At 39.0% G+C, this 25,521-nt stretch overlaps 1 protein-coding gene across 1 annotated transcript in view; it reads right to left on the bottom strand.

The window, feature by feature from the left end:
* Positions 1–24,226, bottom strand: part of LOC5577000 (focadhesin) — a 68,561-nt gene extending 44,335 nt beyond the window's left edge. The window contains exons 1-2 of the mRNA XM_001663053.2: positions 23,654–24,226; positions 5,698–6,900 (exon numbers count right to left, since the gene is read on the bottom strand). Coding sequence (XP_001663103.2) covers positions 5,698–6,900; positions 23,654–24,138 — 1,688 coding nt within the window. The 5' untranslated portion in view covers positions 24,139–24,226. The remainder of the gene's footprint in view (positions 1–5,697; positions 6,901–23,653) is intronic.
* Between the last annotated feature and the right edge of the window lie 1,295 nt (positions 24,227–25,521).

Genomic DNA, 25,521 nt, shown 5'->3' with positions numbered 1-25,521 from the left:
AGGAAACGGTGTGTGGTGGCGAAGGATGAACCACAAGCTAGCCCAACTCTACGGCGAACCAAGTATCCAGAATGTGGTCATATCTGGAAGGATACGATTGGCAGGACATGTTGCAAGAATGCCGGACAGCAACCCTGCAAAGATGGTGTTCGCTTCGGATCCAGTTGATACAAGAAGGCGTGGAGCGCAGCGAGCCTGGTGGGTGGATCAAGTACGTATCGATTTAGCGAGCGTGGGGCAGAACCGAGGATGGAGAGATGCGGCTACGAACCGAGTATTGTGGCGTGAAATTGTTGATTCAGTGTTATCTGTTTAGATGTTAACCACATAAATGATGAACCAATAGCAACAATTTAAAGAATCTCAGTTAACACCTCTGTTTTATTTATTTGGAGCAAAAACCATTTGACATTATATATTTTTCAAAAAATACGATGGCAAACCAAACAATCTGAGCAAAATTTTTTTTTTACTTTATTTGTGTGTATTTTATTGCATCCGGCTAGTTCCTCGCTCAGCAGAAATAATCCCGAACGCTGTATTTTGAGTCAATCAAAGTGGTCATAATTACATCTACCACTTAAATATGTACTTCCAGTGGACAATTTAGTCCCTTTAGTCCCTTTACACCACTTTAGTCAACGGACCAGCAACGCCCTGTGGCACAATCGTAAAACGTTCCTCACGAAAAATTTTCCGTACTGAAGTGGGAATCGAAGTAACACTTCTCAGCACAAAGCTTGACGACACTAATCGCACGGCCTTGAATTCCAAAAACGAGTTCAAGTTCAAAAGTTCTCAATAATGAATGTTTAAATGATAGTCGGCTATAATCTGCTTTAAAGTCGTCGATGAACAATTTTGATTAAACGAGCCTTACCATTAGGGCAAACGCTCCCTTAGTGGAGGTAGCTCCAATAGTGGAGGTAGTGTGTTTTGGCATGTTTCGCGCTAATAAATGATTATGTTATATTTTTGTATTATGTACGATGCGAAAATGATACAAGTATTCGAATAATATTCATGAAATTTAACCGTAAAACTATTTAAAACAATTATTTTGCTTAATTTTTTTGCTCCTTTGCACCTATAGTGGTGCATCAGTACCCATAGTGGAGGGTACCATAAGAAATCAATGGTTTGCGCCACTAAAGGAACCATCCTTAAAATATACCTCCACTAAAGGAACAGTGTTCCTATTATTGGTGCAAGGCTTTTTGCAGGGAAATTTCAAATGAATCGTGATTTTTATACATTTGGATGATAGAAGGATTTGAGATCTATCGAATTATACGGTCAAATCATATATTTCATGATCTTAACACCGTGTTTTAGCAGTTTTCCCTTAGGTGCACCACTAATGGTACACTTGCCCTATTTATATCCGAAAATTTGAAATGTTTTCTAAGATAATGGGAAGATTTCAAATTTAATCATGAGCTAACATGATAATGGCGCCCCTGAAGAATTGCTACGGCGTACTAGGGCACCGCGGCGCACAGTTTGGGAAGTACTGTATTAACCCACATTGCACATTCAAGGGTCTAATTGTGCTCCTAACTCACCCTCAGTTTGTAATCTTTCCACCAGCTTGAAAATATATGTACCTGGAGTATAAATGATTTCAATGAATGATACCGCGGGGCAAGTGGGTAAATGGGGTAAGTGAAAATAATTGGTATGTTCAACTTAGGGACGTTCCGATACTTCCGATATATCGGAATATCGATATTTCGCTTTCGATATTCGATATTTTGGTATCGATATTTTCTATGCAATATATCGGTGATATCGATATTTCTTTCCGATATATCGTAAACTAATATATAGAAAACTATTGTAGGGTTAAAGCCTTAGCACTAGCATAAGCATAAAGCATTCGTCGGTGGTACTGCCCTAGACCGCTCTATGAGGATTGCCTCCTTCTCGTCAGTTGCCATAGGCAATGATTTGAGACAAATCTGCCTCTCAGACGAAATTGATGCATCCTTCATCAGTCGAGAATTGTCTTGGCCATGTCCTTGCGAAAGCTGAGGGAAAGGAAATGATAATTGACCGGATACCTATATACACTCAGCAGAAAACACGCCTGATTGTTACGCAAAATCTGCGTACATAAAAATTGTTTAACGATTTGACATTCTTTGAAAGCGTGGACGAGAGTAGCAGAGAGCTCTACATGCTCTAAGTGAAAAACAATTGTATGGTTTTCTCCAAATATAATTTATTTCTTAGTACAAGAAATACAAGAAATCAATTAGATTTGGAGAAAACCCAAAGCACCCGTTCGAAATTTACTAGAATGTATGTTAACTAAAGATATTTATGTAAATGTCAGTCAAAACAATAATCTTGAGTATTCCAAGTTTTTTTTTTGTCGAATTTTAGGAAACTAAATAGCAGGTCACTAAGTGATATAGGAATTTCGCTCCATTGAAATATATTATATGATATTCAGATATATCGATATTTTGAATCAATATATCGGTGGTATCGATACTTTGTTTCGATAATCGTATTGAATCAAATATCGATACTTTGCAATATCGGAACGTCCCTAGTTCAACTCAATATGTGAATTAACGCTTTAAACTCATGCGTAAACCTTTGAGGCCATTGAGAACATTACAATAGGTAAGTGATTTCTGAAATTTGTTAGCCATTATAGCATACTAGAACGGAAAATCGTTAACCTGTCAACTATCACTCCGTAACAAGTTGGCGGCGTGCAATCTTATTTTAATATTTTCAGCGGAAAAAAAATTGCGGAAAATAATTTTCTGTACCACCTTTAAGTTGTCCCCTCTGACAGTTTTAAACTGCATTAATAAATGTTTTAGAATTCATTCGGCGACCTAAAAATAACTAAATTGAAACACCGTCAATTTTCTAATCACGTGGGGCAAGTGAAAAGTTTCCCATTAGAGATTGAATTTGTGTTTTTTGCTTAAGTAGCTATAAGTATACAAGGATCGCAATTATCATAAAAGAACAGAACGTGCTGATAATTCAAGAAACACTATACTCAAAGTCTTAAAATCTATTATGATGGCCAAATCATGGAACTTCTCTAAACAAAAAAGGGTTTCCAAATATTATGATATTAATATGTTTACTTCGGACAGCCGATTAAAAAGAAGACGTTGATTGAAAAGTTCTAATATAAACCCGACCAGAAGGAAGAAACAAGATTATAACAGATTGTGTTCCCCTGACATGATTTTTTTATATCACCAGTTGTTATAAAACATGTACCGTTAGTAGTTAAAATAACAAAAATTCTAACAAAATTTGCACCAAACCAAACTAAAATATAACAAACCCTGTTATAATAATAACAAAATTATTACAGAATGTGTTGCAAGGCTGTTAAAAAATAACAAAATTCTTACAAACTATGTTACTGTATATGACATCGGATGGTATTTGCAACAAACTTATAAATGCGATGTCAAAAATATAACAAATCTTGTTATAAATGTGTTACAAAAATATAACAAGTTGAGAACAAAGCCATTTTGATAACAAAATTATATCAACTTCTGTTATTTTTAACTGCTGCTGATAGGAATGTGTTATTATCTTGTTATGTGGTTCTGGTCGGGAAAGAACGCATGGAAATCTCGTGGAATGTCTATGTAAAGCTAGTTCAAAACATAATAATGGGGTATAGGTGTATCCACATAAAAAAGTTCCTAAACACTTTATTGAAGGATTGCGTTTCAATTCTCCCGATAAGTTACCCAACGTCATATCCGATTTTCTTAACAAAAACGTGCGGTGTAAATTCTACAGAGTAGAAATGCAATTGCTGTCCCATGAACTAACATTGGAAATGTTGCAGTTATAATGTTGTCGAATGGGGCTACCCCGTTTGGCATAAAGTCATTTGGCATAATGCCATTTGGCATAAAGTCGTTTGGCATAATGGTCATTTCGCATAATGGTCATTTGGCATAATGGACGTTTGGCAAAAAAGAAAAGAAATTAGAAATTTAAATAGTGCTACTTATAAGAAGATCTGGTGATCAAAAGAAGGGAAAACCGTCGATGAAAATGTTAGTAGTTATAATGCCAACGTAGGAAAGAAGGCAAAATCGTCAATGAAAATGTTAGTAGTTACAGTGCAAACCACTAGTTTAACGACATAATGAGAAAGAACAGCCTATGACCAAAATAAGGGAAAATCACATATGAAAATTTTAGCAATGGTAACGCCAAAAACATAGCAACTCAGTTTTCAATGATTATGCCAAATGTTCATTATGCCAAATGATTATTATGCCAAACGACCGTTATGCTAAATTATTTTATGCTAAACGGCTTTGTTTGATTGCACATTAAAACCCCTAAATTACGACCCTGTACCTAACTGGAGGCCGTCAGCTTCTGCAGCCAAAAGATCAGAAAAACCATCCATTCTACTGGCTACCTACAAGCAGCGATGCAGTGAGCCTAGCCGAATCACCGTACCAATATGAAGCATGGATCTCCCAGGCATCCAGTCTCGCACTCTCTAGACGATCCCAGCATCCATCCCAGTCATCATCATCACCATCACCATCATCACTGCCGTAGGAGTAATAAGGAGGACCTGATAAGAGCGACGAAAATCGCTCTGAGAACCAACAAAGTAAATCATCGCAGCGGGAGACCAGCGGATCGATAGCCCGAAGAGTTGGAGCAACCTTCAGTCCAAATCTACCAGGTCACCAAGGCACACGGGCGGTGAACCCACGGCCGGTTAATTTTATCCCTTTTACCTTTTTTATGTGTGTTAGTTGTGAGAACAAAATTAAATAGTTTAGGCCAAAAATAAATCGTTTTGCATGTTCGCGAGAATGTCTTAATAAATGTAGTGGTTTTTAAATGATAGCGAGTGTTCCGTTAATGTGAATTAAGAAAAAAAAAACGGTTCTAATTGAGAACACTAAAACGCCCCACTTGAAGACGGCGATATTATGCATGAAACAAAACAGCTGTGTGGCTGTAAAGCAATCCCATCGATGTTGGGGGCAGGAACCGTCCACGACTGAGCTATTCACCAGAGGTATTTGGATCTTCCCCATCAGGCTTTATGCCAAATGGCGTCCCCCTTGTCGAATCATTTCAACAAACATAACTGAGCAGAAGAAAATTCAAGTAACAAGAATACAATTTTCTTTGTTTACATGTTACTTATGGTATTGTTCATTGGGACGCCTTAAAAAATGTTAATGCTAATAGAAATCGTGAATAAAACTGTTAGTTTTTGAATTTATTGTTCAAAACGATGGTGGGAGTCAAGCTAAAAAATATACACAACCTCATTTGTTTTATTTTAAAGTCTCTAGGATTTGAAGAATCTCAACTAAGCGAAATCCATTACCCACTTGCCCCACGGTACCTTAACCGTATTATGCAGTGGTTTGAATAGGACCACTAAATCAGAATACAAAATAATCTGATTGTAATAAAAACTTTGCCATTGTTTTGAAGTTCATGTAACCCTCTAATCAACATCCACATTGAAAATCACGTTAGTCAAAAAATGCCCCCAGAACCAGTTTCAGCTACATATTTAACATCGGTTCCTTAATTGTACAATTGATTTCTTCAAAGAGTGTCCAAATACGGAATACCCTGTCCAAATTAGGTGTATGGCAGTTAAAAGTTGTGTGCGATAGTTAAAAAAAAAACAGAATTATGTCAACTTACTTGATCAAGCAAATTTCTCGAATCGTGTACGTTCGGGCGAATGATGTCTCCCAGGAATCCTCCCTTGGCCTGCGACTGGTATCCTTGAGCACGTCGTACAAAAATGGATAAGTCCGAGGTTCAGCTTTCCACAGCCGAAGGTACAAATCCAAACTGGTGGCCCGGTCCACATCTTTGGTCAATGCTTTCAGCACTCGCAGCACGTGGTCTTTGGCACCCATCAAGGCCAGACTTCTTAGCAGATGAAGCCGTTTACGAGGATTGCTATCGTTGGCCAGTAAGAAGAGAATTGGTGTTAGCAGCCTGGAGCAGATTTCTTCGTTTGATTTAGAGCAGATAACGAGTTGATCGAAAAGTTTTCTCCAATCTTCGAATGGGATTTCGTGCGTATACATGAGCCCTCTGAGAACCAGGTTTACTTTGTCGCTGAACCTGGATGTACGCGATAGTGCCTCAAGGAACTGATCTATAGTTAAAATCTGGTTTTCCACATCGTTCCACCACATACAGAAATGGCTGTATTTTGCAATGTCCAAATGGAAGTAGCTAGCCGGACGCATATCGAACAAGGTGGGAACTTCAGCTGGGTATGAGTTTCTTAGGACAGCGTTGAGAACACAGTTACAATCCTCTAGATAATTATGAATGAATGTCTGCTGTCCTAGAAGTTGAACTGCTCCATCCATGATCATAAGTTGACTCAAGCGATTGCATCCAGATTCTAACAGGAAATGTACGATTCTCATCAATCCAAGAATATGAGCCGGGGCAATGTTTTGCATTACGTCTGACAATACCATCAGCAGGACACTATTGTAGTTAACCGATGCATGATCTTTGTCGACATGGAGGGCAGAGAAAATCTTCAAAAAGTTTTCCGATGGGTCATAGTTGTATCCGATCAGTTCCTTACTGACGGCAGCGATGTACAAGCAGATGTCCCTTCGCAGCCATTCGAATCGCTTCTCGGCCGGGACATAATCCAGTACTTCGAGCAGCAAGTTGTTTGTATAAAGACATTTTTCGCTGGTCGATGTTTTACTCCAGGATATAATCTCGTAAATCATCTTCACGGCTGTGTCATCATTCGAGGCACTTTTCAGCAAGGCACGCCACATTTTTTGGGTTTCCGGGAATAGTGTAGGATTGTTGAATACATGTAGAAAGACGGGCCTCAAGAACTCCACGCTGTTTTTACGTATGCTGCAATAAAGCAATAGAATTAGGATATACAGTGACTCAATTTCATACGCGTACAGGGCACTGTTTTCACATCAAGTTGGTAAATAAATGTCAAATGATATATTGAATTTAAAATACTTTATCAAGAATGAAGGTCATATGTGTCATCTATTATTCGGCAATCATAACTGTATATATTTACTTTTATTTTTGTAATAATGGGAAAGTATTGATTTTGAGTCAAAATTGACCTAGGTAATTCCACATTCGTATTGTCGCACCGCCACCAAACCGGATCGCGCCAGTGAGACTCGCGACGCGCCTCAACTCGCCGCATTTTGAAATCAGTTTTTTAGTGTGGCGCTGCATTCTTACGATTTCTATGAACACAGCGCACTGTTCACATATTAGCAGCGGCGCACGGGGCCTGAGAAATCAATAATTTTGAATAAATGTTGGTCTTGATTTCTACCGGATACATAATACATCTATAAACATTCAAACATACGACATTTCTTTTGTATGGTTGGAGAATTGGAGCTGCCGGACAGCTCTACTCAGCCAAGTCTGAACCTGGGAGGGAGGCACCGATATTACACACGAAATATGATACAAAGTTATTTCGAACTGTAAGAAAACTTCAGCTTGCTATCGACAATCAAGGCAGCCTTGATGAACATAGTTAGGGTAAGTGTTCCCTTAGTTGTGGGTGTTCCTATAGTTGCGGTACTACCGTTTCCACTGATTTTATTGCATTAGCCACAAAACCGACACTGCCAATCGACGTATTGGTTTGTTGATACTTACACGGAATAGTCAAAGAGCGTTCAAATTGCTTTAAAACTGATGAAATGATTCTATAACATTTCTCAGAAAACCATTCCCCAGAATTCCGTTCCCCAGAATGAACCATTCCCCAGAATCTCATTCCCCACAATACGCCATTCCCCAGAATTTCATTCCTCAGAAAAGATAATAAAACAGATTTTTTTGTTCTTTTCTGTTCATAGTTTTATCTATTTCTAATTAGTTCAAGCTGTAATCAGCTGTACATAGTCTACTTTGCACACAATGCCAACGCAAGTCCCTGGATGTGGTCGAAGAGAGTCATATTTTCAGTTTCTCTAGCATTAATCAACCGGTTTAGGTGTTTTTCTTTCTTCTTCACTTTCTTACTACGCTGGTCGTTTAACATATCACTTTGCAGATAGCGCATATACTCTGCGGACGACGATACCTCTTCCTGTCGAAAAAAGTTGATTACAGCGTAAAATTGAGTGTCCTTTGCTCTCATTTGTCCATTAAGTTTGTTGTGGTATCCTTCGATATCGTTTGACGTTCGTGGTATATTATTCAATAAATTTGCCTTCATTGACCAAACCGCCGGCGGGAATCGCGGCTTTGATCTGCGAGCAGTATCGCCTTTCTTTTTTTTTACCGAGAATGTAGTTGTCAGCCACATACATACTCAAAATACCGGTTCCATGGTTTTCGAGGCATTTTTACGAATCGCAACAAATCCTTCAACAACTTCTTCGGGATCTAAGAAGGCCAAGGCTTGAGTCTGTCGGAACGCCAATGGATCAATGCACGAGTGCACTAATTTGACGTTTGAGCGGTGTCAAATTCAGTAGTTTCCATTGTCACATAAATAACACGGCACCGTTCGAACGTCAAATAGTGAACCAGTGCATAGGTCCATTGCAGTTTAGTTCTCTTGGCATATTTCCCAGATAGCCCAACTTTCTGTATGCGCTTCCACCAGCTTTTGGAGAGGTGAAAAAACACCCATACAAAGCTGTGTCCGGAAACACATGTCGGACAGCGTTCATCTCAGCCATCTCAAAATCGGTTAAGATGATCGCAGGATCGAACTCGATTTCATTGTCCCTACATTTTCTTTTAAGAAGCTCAAAAGCTCGTTTGTATGTCGTTTCAGCTATGTTCGGCAGTAAAATGTGAACGAAGGCAGCAAATTTTCGACCAAGTCTAATGGAACCGTGGACAGTGAAAATTTGTCGAAATCCTTTCGGAACCGATGCAAAAGTACCGTCAAGGATTACCACTTCCGACTGGCTTAGCCTTGTGAGGTCCTCGACGGTGCTGAATATCATTATACGTTGTTCGTCTCGCAAGCTGTTAACTAGGAGGAAATTTCTACCATCGAACGTTTTGGTGAAGGTATTTGTTCCCGCGGATACGATCCGGTAGGGAATAATTACATACGGAGAGATACGTTCGAATTCACGGTTTATTTCAGACTGATTTGATACATAGAATTTCGCCCTATATATAGTCTTCTACCCTATTGTACTTGCTTAGAATATTCTCGATGTGCATTGTTGTATACAATAATGTGCTGTGTCTAAAGCTAAGTACACTGAAATGAATTTTATTGTAGAAACTACTGAATCCATGGTAAAATTAAGAACTGCACCAACGATTTTCAACCGACTACAGTGGGGATTCGCTCGTTAAAGCTCCGCTACATGGAATGACTCGATGGTTGGATGTTCGCTGGTTGGAAAATATTCCAACTAAAAAGCACTCGAATATTCCAACTAAAAAGCACTCGAATATTCCAACTAAAAAGCACTCGAATATTCCAACTAAAAAGCACTCGAATGTCAAGACTAGATGTCAAACTGACTTTGACGTCTGAACATCGTCGCATTGAAGTCTCCATATATAGAATAAATGTGCATGTATATGTGCGAATCGTGACGATTTGCTCTCCAGCTGCGTTAGTCTGCAGCATTTTCACCTACTGTCAGTCGTTCCAACTAACGGGACGTATTCGCTAGATGGAAGGCAGTCGTGTTCCAACCAGCGAATCCCCGCTGTACATTAATCTGTTAACTCTACCAAAACATAGTCAACATCACTACACAAGAAAATTTCTTCTGTTGATTTAACCAGAGTTGTAGTATTTTTGACTAGAAACATTCTTGATTTGAGAAGTTTAGCATCATACTTTTGACAACACTGTGTTGTACGGTGGGTGTCACGGATTGAAATACAATGCTTTGTAGTGGATGCTACTTTGGACATAGTCAAATTTACTGCACTGCTCAGTGATTTTCACCAGATTATAGTTAACTTAACAGATTTTTGTAGTCGGTTGAAAATCGTTGGTGCAGTTCTTAATTGTACCATGGATTCGGTAGATTATACAACAAAATTTGTTTGTGTGTATGCTGTTCCGCTCAAGAAAAGTAAAAATTTCTGCCCCAGAAATGGTCAAGAAATTTCCTACAGTGAGTTCCATTTGAATTGACATTTCTTTTCAACTGCGTATTGCGATCAAAGAAAAATGCTTTTCTTGAGCATTTCTTGCAAGAAATTTCCCACGCATCGAGATAGGCGATTACTTTTCTGTTGAAGTGCATACTTCGCTTAAACTGTTATACAATAGACGGATTGAATATTCTCGAACTGTCAGACAATGATACAATGCAAGAAAGGTAAACAATAATAATGTGGTGTCAATCTAGAAAGATCGTAATGGTAAGTTGATATTATTATGAAATTATGATGGTTTACTGACGTTTTCTGTTTTGTTTCAGGTATGCTCGATTGGTATGCTCTACAGGTAAGTAGTTTCAGAGTGGAAAGTGGTGAATTTGAAATGTTTGTGGCCGGCAGCATGAGGTATGCTGCGTCCACTGGTGTGGTGCTGTATGATGCACCCCGGTGGCTTGCTGCTGGCCTGAACAGTATTATTGATATCATCGAAACCTGTTGGATCCTTCGGCAAACTTGAATTACTTCGTTGGCGTTGACATACCCTTCGCTGAGCTGATTTCGACATCGTAGCTTGAACCTGCAAGGAGTATGTAACTTTAGTATTCATGAAAGCTAATATAGTTGGGCTTTTGCTAGTGGTTATTGAAGATTTTGTATATCTTATTCGCAAGAAAGGGGCCGCCCATTAATTACGTAAGGGGTAAGAGGGATTTCTTACACGCTGTTCAATTTATTTTTAACCAACATACAAAAAGATTTACCACTGGGGGAGGAGGATATCGAATCCCAAAAATTAATTAATTAATTACGTAACTAATGGACAGTCGCATAAGAGATAAGGAAAACTTGGGCGGGAATTCTAGATGGAAATGAGATACCAATAAAATCAGATGTCCAATCAAATTACTTGCAAGCAATATTGTAAGCAATACAAAATTTGATCTGATACATGTGATTTATAAACACGTGTTTCTAACGCTTACCTCGGCTGGAAATAGGGGGGCACTCGTTCGCATATTTTTTTCCGGTTTATCGTTCCTTCTCTCGCTCTTCGCTTCAAAGCCGCTCGGTACTGTGCAGAACTCGTATGCAGGGTATCCGGAAGGTGGCTATGTCCTGTTGCAGAGAGTAAAGTATGCCTACCCGTTGCTGTAGTGGCGATTTTGGCTCGCCCGGCCATTTATTCTCTTTCTCTTGTTCCCTTCTTAACTCGCATTGCCAATAGGTCTTATCACCAACCTGAAATTTAAGATGGATTATAAATCTGATTTATATGGAACATTTTGAATTAAACGTATCAACATACCTGCTTGTCTCTGTGGTAAATGAAGCCGTTATGCAAAAGTTTGAAATGTTTAGCACCACAATTTAAAATCTCAAACTCCTCCTTTTCTTCAGTCGTAACCACGTCTTCCTCAAATCCGCGAAATACTTCTTCCATCCTCGAAGGTTGAGCACTGAATAACAGCTTACTCTTCAAAGTACATTTCGCTATTGTTTCGACACTAAGCTTTTTATAACGGAAATACATGCAATCGGTCTACTGACAAGCATACAATAGCATGCAATGTTTCGTTAAAAAGCTTTCTTTCTTGAAAATAAAAGCGTGGAAGTAATTTATAACGGAACTACATTCAATCGCTCTACTTACAAGCAAATAATAGCATGTTTCGTTAAAAAGCCTCCTCGCCTTTGGCTATAATTTCTTAAAAATTTAAGCGTGGAAGTAATTTGATTTGATATTAAACATGAAGAGGAGTCAAAATATTTTCATTTCTTCATGAAAAATTATGTTCAAGTTTGGGTTTCGTCCATTGAGGAAAACAAAGGAAATAAGAGGTTGACGAGGCTTACAATATTTTCGAGGTTTCTATATAAAAGATTGCCATAGGGAGGGGGTCGAAACTAACCAAATTTTGGGTAACGACATTTATAAACGTCCCCTTAGAAAAACTCATTACCGAAGCATCAAACCCATGAGCTACTCAAGCAACTCAAGAAATTAAAGAGAAATTTATGCATAGGGTATGTCAAAAATTATTATATGGACAGCAAATGAAAACGAAAATAATTTGATATTCTTTTTAAAAAAGACACTGACACGTTAATGCTTCCAGTGGGCATTTATGCCCTTTGAAGGAAGCACCACACTAGACAACGGACTAGCATGCAACGCCCAGTGGCACAGTCGGGAAACATTCCTTACGAAAAGTTTACCGGTCTGAGGCGGGAATCGAACCCACACTCCCTAGCACGATGCGGCTAAATGCCTGGTGACACTAACCGCACGGCTACGAAGCCCACATCATATTAAATCATTCTTTATTTTTCACTGTACCATCAAGATATTCATAACAATTATGTACAACACAAAAAGAAAAATATTTCTCTGTAAATTTTTTGTTTGATAGTATCGATATAATGCTAAAATAGTTAATTCGTATCGTTTAAAGGACGGGCCTTTCAATAAAACAATTAAATTTACCCAGTTGTACGGATCCCTCCATCCGTTGACGTAGAAAAATGTGGTTATCTTTATTCTTTCCGAGTATTTCAGCGTTTTGGACACAACGATTTTCTTTATGTAGGTTGGCCATAAATAAACAGATTCACAAACGTCTTGCACAATATACACAACATGTTCTGAAAACGTATTAGCACTATAAATGGTACACATCTCATTTAGAATATTTTTCATGGTGGAACCGGTGGAACACGTTTGGCTTCACTGCACTGATGAAATAACAATAGTTAGTGTGCGTATCTATTCTTCGTCAAAAAGTTAGGAGAGCTGTCATAAAACCATTTCAGCTAATCATCCACTGTAGAAGCTTTAGGGGAAAGGTACCCGATATTGGTAGCCAAATTTTGAATGTTATTTTACGATTAATTAAACTATTGTTCTCATCATTTTTCTGAACCATATCATATACTGTCCAATGGACAGTGTCCATTCATTCTAATCTTAAAAATGAACAAATAATATGACCGATTTTGCTAGAGTGCCTACAAACAAGAGTAACGTCATGTTCCAATTTTGACAGTTCTCCTGCTAAATTAGAACGCGGATTTGTATGGAAATGACAGTTCGCCGCTGTTCCAATTTTGACATTGACATTATGTAGAAATTTTATGAAAATAAATTTAATAGAATACATTTAATATTTTTTGTTGATACTAATTCTGATCTAATAAACATTTTAATGTTTTCAAATATCCATTCGATAATAAGAATTTTAAAGATCTTGGATCAATTCTGGGGAATGATGCATTCTGGGGAACGGAATTCTGGGGAATGGCTTTCTGAGGAATGTTATAGAATCTGATGAAATATCACTAAAATTGCTAAAACTGTTCTTACATTTATAAGGTTTAATCACCGCATGATTTTAACATTATGAAAATTAATTGGCTTTTCTCGGTGAATGCAATACTGTACTCAGAGTGAAAGGGAGTAACGAAAGTAATGAAATGACAAGATGAATAGAATCGCAAGCGAGCGGCGAGAGAAATGAATAGAAGTTGAAAATTTGAAGTTTTGAAAATAATATAGTTAACAGGTCGAGGCGTAAAATTTTTGCCTGTCTAGTGTTAGTAGTGACCAACACTACAACATCTAGCCGTTCAAGACCAGGACGTTAGGCAACGATTTGTCGTTTCGATTGTGTTGTTCAGTAAAGTGTTCATATAGTGGAGGATCCCATAAGAAAACAACGGATACCGCAACTATAGAACACAAATTAAAAATATACCGCAACTAAAGGAATAGTGTACCAATAGTGGAGGTATTATTGTTCACTGACATGCCGAGGATTACTACGATGAAATATTTTTTCTCATTAAGTCAATGGTCGTTACTTCCCGTTACAACATCAGCATGTGCATTAATTGCGCTTCTTGAATTAAGGCGGTTCAATGAAATTCAATAGTGCTTAGTACCTCCACTATTGGTACATCTACCCTAGTTTTCTTTTGTAGTTTTCCTTCGATCGTTCTGGACAAACATGGAAAAAAGGGCTAAAGCTTTCTATGCATTTCATTTTTGTTTTTGTTGGAAAAAGTAAAATGATGCGTAAGTGAATATTTTATATTCAATCAGAATAAAATGTGCTATTGTGACATTACTTTTGAATAAGCATGAATAGCTTTTCAATCGATTTTTTGACACATTTGATAAAGTACAAAAATATGTTTTAATCAGTTACGCGCTTTTATCATGTTTGTCCATTGTTTTAGATCTGGGCTCACAGTGACAGTTCGTGACAGCAGAATCTCGGCTCACCTTGACGTACATAAATTTCGTATCGGTTTCTCCATCCCAGGGTTGAACCCTCGGTCTGGCTTTTGCCAAGTATCCCCTTTACCAGGACCAATATTCAGACGGAGTAGGCTATGATGTCCACTTGAACTCTGTTTTTTGTATCATACCATAATTAGGTATTGTTCAGTTGTCAAAACCTCATTGTGGTATTATAATGGTATTTGAAAAAAATGTTCAAAACAATTAAAAATACTTCATTTTGGTATTCGATAGGTATTGAGGACTGCTGGAGGTATTGAATTATTATTGAAAAAAATCACTTTTATATGAAAAACCATCATGTATTATTTAGGTATTAAAATACCTGTTTTAATTATCAGCTTGGTATTCGTAGAACATGCAGAAGCTATTATTTGAGGTATTTTACCTCTTATGCAGGGCTCATTCATACCTCATTCAGGTTGTAAGTATTGGAAATTATCTGGTATGGAATATCTCAATTTGGTATTCAGTAGTTATTTTCTTCTGCTCGGGATGCGCTACTTCGTTGGAATCATACACTATCACGATAGCTGTCGCCAACAAAATCTGCTTCGGCTGCATTGGCTCGATTGGAATTGTGCACTTTGCTGCAGTCAGTGAATGTGAGGAACTCGTTGCTTGCTCTGCCGCAGGTGGCTGAGAGGATTCAACTGCAACAGGCTTCTTCTCTTACGGATGCATCAGTGCAAGATGTTTCTTCGAGCAAATTGGACACGGCTTACCGCTCTTGCAGGCTATCGTTCGATGTCCTCGTAGCAGGCAGCTGAAGCATAATCCCAGCTGCTTCGCCTTCATATACCGCTCGTCAACATTCAACCTTTCGAAAGCTCCACATGCATCAATCGATGAGCACTTCCGCACATGGGACATCCATCGGTCGTCTTCAAAATCATCACAGTGTGCGTCTTACTGGTAGATGGCTGGGTCTTCATGGGCACGGCATTTTGCTCACACCGCTCCAAAACATGGCAATGCTTTCGCAGGAATGCAATCGTGTCCTTATACACAGGTAACTTACCGTGTTCACAAGATGCTTCCCAGCTTCTTCGGGTACTCGGATCCAACTTTGACGCTAGCAACGTGATAACGATGGCTTCAGACATCTTGTCCATCTTGAGCTTGTGGAAATCCAGGGACTCCACACGCTTCGTACAGTCGTCGATCAACGTCCGCAATTCCACTGACGACTCCTTGGCCATCTGCTTCAAGTTCAGCAACCTTGTCACGTGGCCATGAATCACCATCGAGAGGTTCTCGTAACGTTCAACCAGAATTCTCCATGCACCGTCGTAGATGTTGTCATTGAGGGTCTGTTCATCGATTGCCCCCTTCGCTTCTCCGACCAACGCCTTATCCAAATAATGGAGTTTCGTCGCCGGAGAATCCTGGGTGCACCGGTTGACAATATCGCAAAATCTCGCCTTGAACTTGTGCCAGTGCTTGTATTTGCCGTCGAATGTTGGCAATGGTGTTTGCTGCAACAACAACGATGGTGGCATTCTATACGGCACGCCACTTTGTGGTACGCCACTGGATCCAGAACAATCTCCGATTGCCACAGTATTACATTGGAACTTCACAGCCAGCAGCTGCTTCTCTCGCTCCAACGCTGCCTCGTTCGCCTTCTCGATGTCGTCGTAGTGCTGTATCATCTCACAGAGGGAAATTCGAACGAACTCGTACAGCTCTTCAAATTTGATGAATTTTGGCTCGAATTCTCCTCTCCTCTGTGGATCGGTGAGGTAAATACGATTCTGAAAAGTGTTGTATTCCTCATAAGAAGAATCGACCGTCTTCAGATACAGCTTCAAGCCATGATGCGTGAACTTTTCAGGATCCTGTACTGCATTCAAAATGGCCGACTTTATTCGCACCACTTTCGACCTTGCAGCACTGCACTGCACCAACGCAACAACACTTTCCGCCATTTTCTTCTCTTTCTGTCGTTGTTCAGCTTCCTCTTTTTGCTCACGCACACTACGTGGCACACTGAATTCGCCGGTCGGGGTTGAAAATGGCATCGACGGAAACAACACTTTCTTCACTTTACTAGAACGCAAAAACATAACATGCAAATAGTTCTTCTAGTTCTTTTTCTCACTATCGCACAATTTTCACGCTCTTCTTCTTCGTTGAGGCTTGACCTCCACTTTTCAATGTCTATTGTGCCGTCCGACTAGCAGCGCACACCTCCGGAACGCACAAGTAACCAGAAGCTTTCTTCGACCACTCAATCGGGAACAGAATTCAATTTCCGACCACGTTTATCGGAAAACATTATCCGATGCAACGCATGCAATCGGATTCACTTCGCGATTCGACCGTCGCAACCGCCGAAACTCGCGTCGATTCTTTCTCGTTCCGCGCACGAACCGAGAATCTAAACTGCTTCCATCCACTAATCCGACATCCGGCACGATCGGACCAAAATGTTCTTCGGATAGTTCAGGGACGAAAAGCAAGTGGACTGTATTTTAAGAATTTTATTTAGCAAAACGAAACACGTCTAAACACGACGGAATTTTTACTTTTATGATTTCCTTCTTTCCTCTCTCCTTCCTAATTCCGTTCGCATCGCGCCAAATCTACACAAACTCTCTCTTTCTACATCTCCTGTCGTCCTCGCTGGTAGCACACACAGAAAAATTTTGATATATGTTTTTATTCACACTGTAATAAAAATAGCTCAAAAATCATACAGTGAATGATAATTCTTTCCACTTTTAATGTAACACTTTGCTTAGCGATTTTCAAAGAGTTAGAGAGAAATACAAATAAAATGTCGATATCCCTTCGTAGTTATTCTCAAAATGTACGTATGTTTTTCAAACTTATTCAGTATTCTTAAATATAATTTTTAAAGCAATACGATTAAAAACTGATCGTTACTGTTCGACTTAGTGGATATTATATGAAATATCATGCAAAACAAATGAATCATTGAAAAAGTCCCCCCCCCCCTAAAGATTCGAAAGTGTCCACATATAAACTATCCAAAATTACTCTAATACAACTGAACGATGTTATAAAATATTTGAAAGCATAGAGCATTAAAATTTATTATTGAGTATTGCACATTAGATGTTTAATAAGAATGAAATTGAGTCAATTTTAGACACAAATTCAATACTTTTCCTTTATACCCAAGATGAAAGTAAATGATAACAGTGTATGATTTGTTAACAATAGATGATACCTTTGACGACCTTCGTTATTAATACAGTAATCTGAATTCGATATATCATATTATATATTATACTTTTTGGGGGACGCCATTTGGCATAAAGTCATTTGGCATAAAATAATTTGACATAACAGTCGTTTGGCATAATAAACATTTGGCATAATGGACGTTTGGCTTAATAATTGAAAACTGAGTTGCTATGTTTTTGGCATTACCATTGCTAACATTCTCATATGTGATTTTCCCTTCTTTTGGTCATAGGCTGTTCTTTCTCATTACGTTGTTAAAGTAGTGGTTTGCATTGTAACTACTTACATTTTCATCGACGATTTTCTCTTCTTTTGATCACCAGCAGTGTTGCTCAGACTCATTTCCCCGAAAATAACATTTTCCGAACTATGAAGCCACGAACTACTACAACCATGGTCTATCCTCCTAAGATAGAAAAGCAGATGGTACTGCACACAAAATCGATCAATTTTGATCCCAGAGAACCACAATTCAAGTTTCGGTGAAATGAAATGAGTGAGTGAGTGAGTGCGAATCATTTCACCGAAACTTGAATTGCGGCCCACCGAGATTGAAACTGTCGGATCCTATGTGCAACTCTCCAGCCTAACAACCTCCCCCTCCATCTCAGGAATACAACGCACAGTTATAACAGTCCATGGCTTCACAATTCGAATTTCGGGGAAATGAGTCTGGTCAACACTGATCACCAGATCTTTAAGTAGCACTATTTAAATTTCTAATTTATTTTCTTTTATGCCAAACGATCATTATGCGAAATGATCATTATGCCAAACGACTTTATGACAAATGGCTTTATGCCAAACAGGATAGCCTCATACTTTTTTACCAATTTGATGTGAAAACATTTTTCTGAGTGCGACGAGAACGCCCGAGAAGTCGTCATTTTTTTTCCCTCTCGGGTGACGCGTTCTTTTCTGCCGGGCAGTGCGACGTAAAAGTCCGAGCAGTGCGTCGAGAACGCCCGAGGAGTCGTCAGTTGTTTTTCTCGGGTTGCGCTTTCTTTGGAGTGCATGGAGAAAACCCGAGTAATTTTAGTTTGTTTTGACGTAGAAGTACGTCTTTCTTCTCTATACAGGAGTAAAATTGGAATTTCAAAACCGAGAGCGTTACGTTGGCATGAAATATTTTAAACGTTTATAACTTTTCGCTGGCTTAACGAAATTTCTTGATTAGCACCTCAATCGAAAGATAAGACATCAAAGCTTCATGTCGTTTACTTACTGAATCCCACATACCTGTCCAAAAAGTTTAAAAACTGTTTTAAAATAGAACGTTGATTTCAAGCAAATCTATAAATAGGGGTGGCTAGAGAAAATTTGACGTCATTTGCTTTTCACTCTCCGATTGGCTCGCATCTCAGCAGGCGACAGATCGGCTTGCTCTGACCGGGCGTGCTTCTCAGGCACAGACATCGATAGCGAAGGACGCCCCCGTTTGTCTTGCTTCGCTCAAATCAAACTGTCGAGCGAGCTAGAGAAGATGCCGTCCGAAGCTAAATCCATCACCGCTGCCGTCGCCTAGAAGAAGAAGAGGAAGCAGTCCACAGGTGAATTTGCGGTCGAACTGTGAACACGGTCGGGCGAGTCATTCTCGCTTTATGGTTCACCGCTTGTTTGCGTTCACCCAGCCATCGTCATCGCCGCCGCAAATTTCATCGGCCGAGGAGCTGTTGACCCGCGCTTCAAAATTTCGACTCGTGATGAAATCATCATTGGTGGTCAAGAAGCAATCCCGTTAGGGGCATATACCAGAAGCCCCCTGAGTTTTGCTGGTCCGAGCAGTGTTATTTATCCGTAACAACATCGAAGCTTACAAAGCCATCGGTTCTTCTCAGAGCCATCAAATTTGTGGAAAAGAGTTAAAAGAGAAATATTTCCGACTTTATTTATAACTTCTAATATTCCTAAATCAATTTCACACGGCTTCATACAAAATTTCATTTGTCATGAATAATTTATGACTCAACCATTTGAGATTGTACTCGCGGACGCTGCTGCAGTGCCGTCGGGGTGAGTGCTCAACGATTGTAAAATAGAGTGGCTTTTCCAACAGCGCCTTTTATGTTCCATATTTTATGGGAACACTTTGATTAGGAAAATTATCCCATGTAACAAAATTGCGACATGTTTAGAATGCTTTTGAAAAGACATTCTATTGAACAATTGTAATAATTTTGGCACCCATGAATCAGAAATTTACCGTCATAATAAAGAAAACTATTGATTATCAATAGCTCGTATTGAATATTTAGGGAATGCTAATCATTCCAACAATTCATGTTCGACCAATTTCTCACGTATTAGTATTCTCCACAATTTTCAAGTAATTCCAAGCCCAACACATTATTGGCACATACCCATTTCCCATTGCTATTCCAAGGTTATAAAACATGCTGCCTTCGTTGGATTCAGATTCATTCCATTTCCGCTTTCGAGCTGGTAAGAGCTCCTCCGAACTTGCTCAGCAAGAAGTACCTCGCTGCTAGAAGCCTGCTGAGTAGTTAATCCAGAATCCGGTTTGTGAAATCGCTCACTATTGAGCTACGTTTCCAGATTTCAACTAAATCCCTGTGATCCGCTACCCTTTTGCTGTTGTGCACCCATGAAATATTTAGCTGGTTTGTCGAATAAACTGAGAACTTATTCACATCTTCTTCTTATTCTTCTTCTTTTTCTTCTTGGCATTAACGTCCTCACTGGGACAGAGCCTGCTTCTCAGCTTAGTGTTCTTATGATACTTCCACAGTTATTAACTGAGAGCTTTCTTTGCCAAAGTTTCCATTTTTGCAATCGTATATCGTGTGGCAGGTACGATTATACTCTATGCCCAGGGAATTCAAGAAAATTTCCATTACGAAAAGATCCTGAACCGACCGGGAATCGAACCCAGACATCTCCAGCATGGCTTTGCTTTGTAGCCGCGGACTCTAACCAAACCACTCGGCTAAGGAAGGCCCTAACTTATTCACATGCATTTGCAACTTTTTCGATTTTCCATACAAAATGACCAACTTTGGTTAGTTAGATCTCAGTTATTTATGGAAATATTGTCGAATGAAACATTCACAGAACATCAGATGTAACTTGAGTTTTAACATATATTTTTGAATAATTTTTGCAATTACAAGTTTTTAAGTAATAACGGTTTGACTAAACTGTAATTTTCGACGAAAAATTCAAAACTTTTTATCTTAAATTCTGATAGCCTTACACAAAAACTGTCTTCAGCAAACTTATTCATCTCGTCAAAATCTACAACTTTGCTGTTTAGTTATGTCAATTATACAAAATCGTCAAAAAATTCACTTAAGTCAAACCGTTACTGCTTTTCAACGTGTGATTGGAAATATCACTCAAAAATATATGTTAAAATTTAAGTTATGTCTGATATTCTGTGAAAATTTCATTCAAATCGGTTCATAAATAACTGAGATATGGTTTATCAAAGTTGGTTCTTCTTTCTTTTTCTGGCGTTACGTCCCCACTGGGACAGAGCCTGCTTCTCAGCTTAGTGTTCTTATGAGCACTTCCACAGTTATTAACTGAGAGCTTACTATGCCAATGACCATTTTTGCATGCGTATATCGTGTGGCAGGTACGAACATACTCTATGCCCTGGGAAGTCGAGAAAATTTCCAACCCGAAAAGATCCTCGACCGGTGGGATTCGAACCCACGACCCTCAGCTTGGTCTTGCTGAATAGCTGCGCGTTTACCGCTACGGCTATTTGGGCCCCGATCAAAGTTGGTTATTTTGCATGAAAAATCAAAAAAGTTTCAGTTTTTTTTCTCAGCGAAGAATCATCAACGAAAATAGCGCGAAAGCAATAACCAATCACGTGCGAGTAGCGAACGGAGTGACGAAACAACTAAGCGAGAACCCCACCACTCGCCATCGGTGAAAGAAGCTCGAGCAAATAAAACCACTGGTTGTTCTGCTCCCAGCTCATTCATAAATCGAACGGCATAACGAACGGATCAAGCAGCGGAGCAGCAAAGAAGAGCGCGTGAAAGCCACAGCAGTGTGCGAGTAACGAACGGAACCAGAGAGCAACGAACGAAAGCAACAACTGAAAATCATTCAGTGGACAGATTAGTAGTCAGCGCCAATCGGCGACCTGTTGGAAAGTAACGCCAGCGAAATATACACCATCTGCCTCTCCTTACCATTCATATTCTTGTACTTGATGAATTCAATGAAATGGTTTGGTTTGGCGATGGAGCAAAGAGTTATTTAGTATGGTTTTACTTAACAAAGAGTTGTTGATAAATATTCCTATCAATACGAGTTGTTTTGAAAAAGTTCACTTTTAGCAGACTTTTCCTCGGAAAATTTCTGCTTTACCAAAGAGTTGTTAATGAAATTCCTGCAGCAAAGGGTCGAGTTTCTCCCCAAAGGCAGCAATTCTCCCAAAAGGGTTGACTTGAGGAATGAGCTGCAGCGCTTAGGCAATCATCGATTAGTGACGCTTTGAGACGAACTGCGTGAAATACTGGATCATAGCGGCCAAGCCTGCATATTGATGAGTATCAATGTACAGAGCCTTAATGCTCATGCAATGGATATTGCTACAAACCAAAGCACTGGACCGATTCAATCGATTATCACGATCGAAGCACCCGAGCTATCAAACATCTAATTTACTGGAGGAGTTTGGCGAACTACAGCTGGAGCCAGAAACCGATCACCCAACCAAGCAACACAAGGAAGCAACGACCAAACAAACAAATTCAATCATCTGGCATTATTCCTAGAACACCAAACACTGGTTTTCGGAACCACAGAACGACAAATGGTTCTTTTCAGGACTACCAAAATGAGTCCAAAAAGAGTTAACTTCTGAAAACTTCATCCGATCAATAACAACACAAAACTAGTACACTTACAAATTCACACACATGACAAATCAAATTATTAATCATCGTAGTTCTACGTCAACCCCGCGGTAATGTAAAAGACATTACCCACCCCAAATTTTTTCCTCGGGTCGCGCGCCCTTTTTTCTGAGAGCTTTTATAAGACCGAGCACACGAGTGAAGCTGAAAGTGGATTGTGGCTGCTCAATCAAGGATGAAGGATCAATTGGTGAGCTCGTTTCATGCTTTTTTTTTTCAAATCTGTAAAATATGTATGACCACACATTTAATCGTTACATAAATATTTTTCAACAAACTATGAATGGTTCGTCACTGTAAGTGTCGGCATAAACTCTTATTCATAACTTTTTTGTTTTATATTTTTTATATAAAATCCCTTACCTTTATTTTTATAAATAAAAAAAAGCTTTGAATGGTTCGGTCTGTTTGTCTGTGCTAGAAGTGTAGACTTGCAAAACGTTCATTTTATTCAAAAGATTTTCAATGGTTCGCCACTGTAAGTGTCGGCATAAGAATATTATGTGATGGTCCAGCCAATCGATTTTTTTTCAATTTGAGTAAAATATCCAAACAGCTGTAGGAATGTTGCTTTTAGCTATTCGTTCAACAAACTTTGAATGGTTCGTCACTTGAAGTAACGACATTATTTTCTCATATTTGAAAATTTTTCATGTCAATTGAAAATATTATATTCCTAAGTATGTTTATATCTCACAAGTAATCGTTTATCATGGTCTAATCGCTTATCAAAGTGAATTCTGTGACCCAACAATCGTCCCCATTAACAATCATCCCTCCCAGTAGCCTTTGTGGAGATGCAGAGGAAAACACGGTCTCCAAATAGCAAAGGTTACACACTACACATTCCTTCCCTTAATCCCACCTGACTGCAAGGACGTGGCCGGCGCCGTTATTGACAAGTATAAATAGAGGCACTGAATTATGCACACTGAAGAAGATTATGGCCAATCCCAGCCGAACTTCTAGGTGATTCTTTGTGCATATTCACTGACTTCGGTCAATCACGGAATAGCAGCCATTGATATGTGTAGTCAGTCTAAGCTAGGCTAATTTGATGTGAAAACATTTTTCTGTACGAATATGAGTATGAGTAACTGTAGGTTATACTTACATCTGGTCGTGGTGATGACAAATTTCGTTAACCTTGTTGCTGAAAGCCAGTACCTTCACCACATCCCGGTTGCTCAGCAGTAATATCAGAGGATGTTGCGGTGGCTTCAGATCGAACTGGCACACATAAGGATCTTCCCCCAGGGCAGAACAGCGGCGCCTAAGATCCAGCAACAGCAGCTCAAACATACCATACCCGATTGCATTGAAATGGGCCGATGATGAATTGGCTAACGTCGTAACCAAAATTCCCAACGTCTGACCGAGATCCAGCGATCCACTGGACACCAGTTGCACCAGGGCCTGAACCGCCAATTGCGCAGTTCTTGGATTATCCGATTTCACCAAACTTTTTAACAGCTCCAGCTCATTGGTTTTCACGTTAGATTTCGATTGCTTGTCGTTGATCGATTTGATGCACTTTTGAATTGCACTAGCAGTTGCTAAAATGCTATGTTTACTCACTATTTGCTTGTAATCATCCATTTTCCTAACAAAACAAGTGGAAAAATGCTCGCTAAAATTCGACTATTTTTTTTCCTACCGCACCGACTGCACAATAAAAACAAATAAACTGTCAAAACAAACAGCTGTGAAACCGACCGAAACGACGCGATGCGCGTCGCGGCGCTACCGACGTCTGCGTCGCACAGTGGTGGGTCTCAAAACAAAAGTCGGACATAATCTTAAAGGGTTAATTTTGGTTATGCTGCTAGATGCTGATTCTATTTCAAGCAAGGATTAGGCTGACCATACGTACCGTATTTAACGGGACAGTACCGTTTTTACCACCTTGACGAGCTGTCCCGTCGTTTTATGCAAAATGCTCGAATTGTCCCGTATTTTGTAGGCTGACCATACGTACCGTATTTAACGGGACAGTACCGTTTTTACCACCTTGACGAGCTGTCCCGTCGTTTTATGCAAAATGCTCGAATTGTCCCGTATTTTGGGATATAGAGAAGGGGCACATAATTTTCAACTCCAGTAAAAAAAAGGATTATAGACCTATCCAATTCCTTGTTGGCCTGACGTTGACCGAAAGCTTAAATGACGTCAAACAAACGTCGATACTTCTCTTTCTGAGGAAATCGACTTGTATAAGATTGATCCTTCGTTGGAATTCGTGGCTCTTTGTTTGTAGACCTCTACAAACAATTTTAAATAAGATTTAAGAGTTTAATCATCTATTTTTCAAGTACCATCAGTGAATTGGTATCCGCTCATGTCCCTATTTACGCTCACTAGTGTAAACATTGATTTTCAGTGTCAAAAAGTAACATTTTTCGTACGGCTATATTCTAGCTACATTATCTTTCAAATAAAGTCGTTCGACATTATTTTCATTTTATAAAATAATTCTTTATATTGAAACACGAGGTCTTGTAGTAGCGTAGTAGCGGCTATTGGATGACTAGATATTTTTGTGTGTTTCAATAACCGCTCATGCAAAATATAAAACAAAATTTTAAAGAGATCGACATCTCATTTTAGTATACAGTCTTTTTTATTGCAGTTGTAGCTACAATTTGACCATAACAAATTTCAGGATAAACAACAAAATTCGAAATAATGCATTTTTTTGTAAGTTCTTCACGAAATCTCTTTACCGTGAGCGGAAATAGAAACACCTAGATGCAGTAACAAATTCAATTAAATATTTTTTTTTAAAGACAGTTTTTCAAATTATTTTTATTTTGCCACTAATTACCTATATTTGGATCTACATTGCAACATAAATATAGTAATGATCAACACTACAGTTATTGTATAGTAAACATTTGAACACATAACTTCCCTTAAATGAGTGGAATCTGATGCACTAATGATAGTTATCAGTTTCTCAAACAGAGTTAAACTTTATCTTTT

Source organism: Aedes aegypti, chromosome 2, assembly GCF_002204515.2.
Source record: "Aedes aegypti strain LVP_AGWG chromosome 2, AaegL5.0 Primary Assembly, whole genome shotgun sequence".
NCBI classification, from domain to species: Eukaryota; Metazoa; Arthropoda; class Insecta; order Diptera; family Culicidae; genus Aedes; species Aedes aegypti.
Note: the sequence above shows the minus strand (reverse complement) of the source record. Positions and strands in the feature narration are given on the sequence as shown.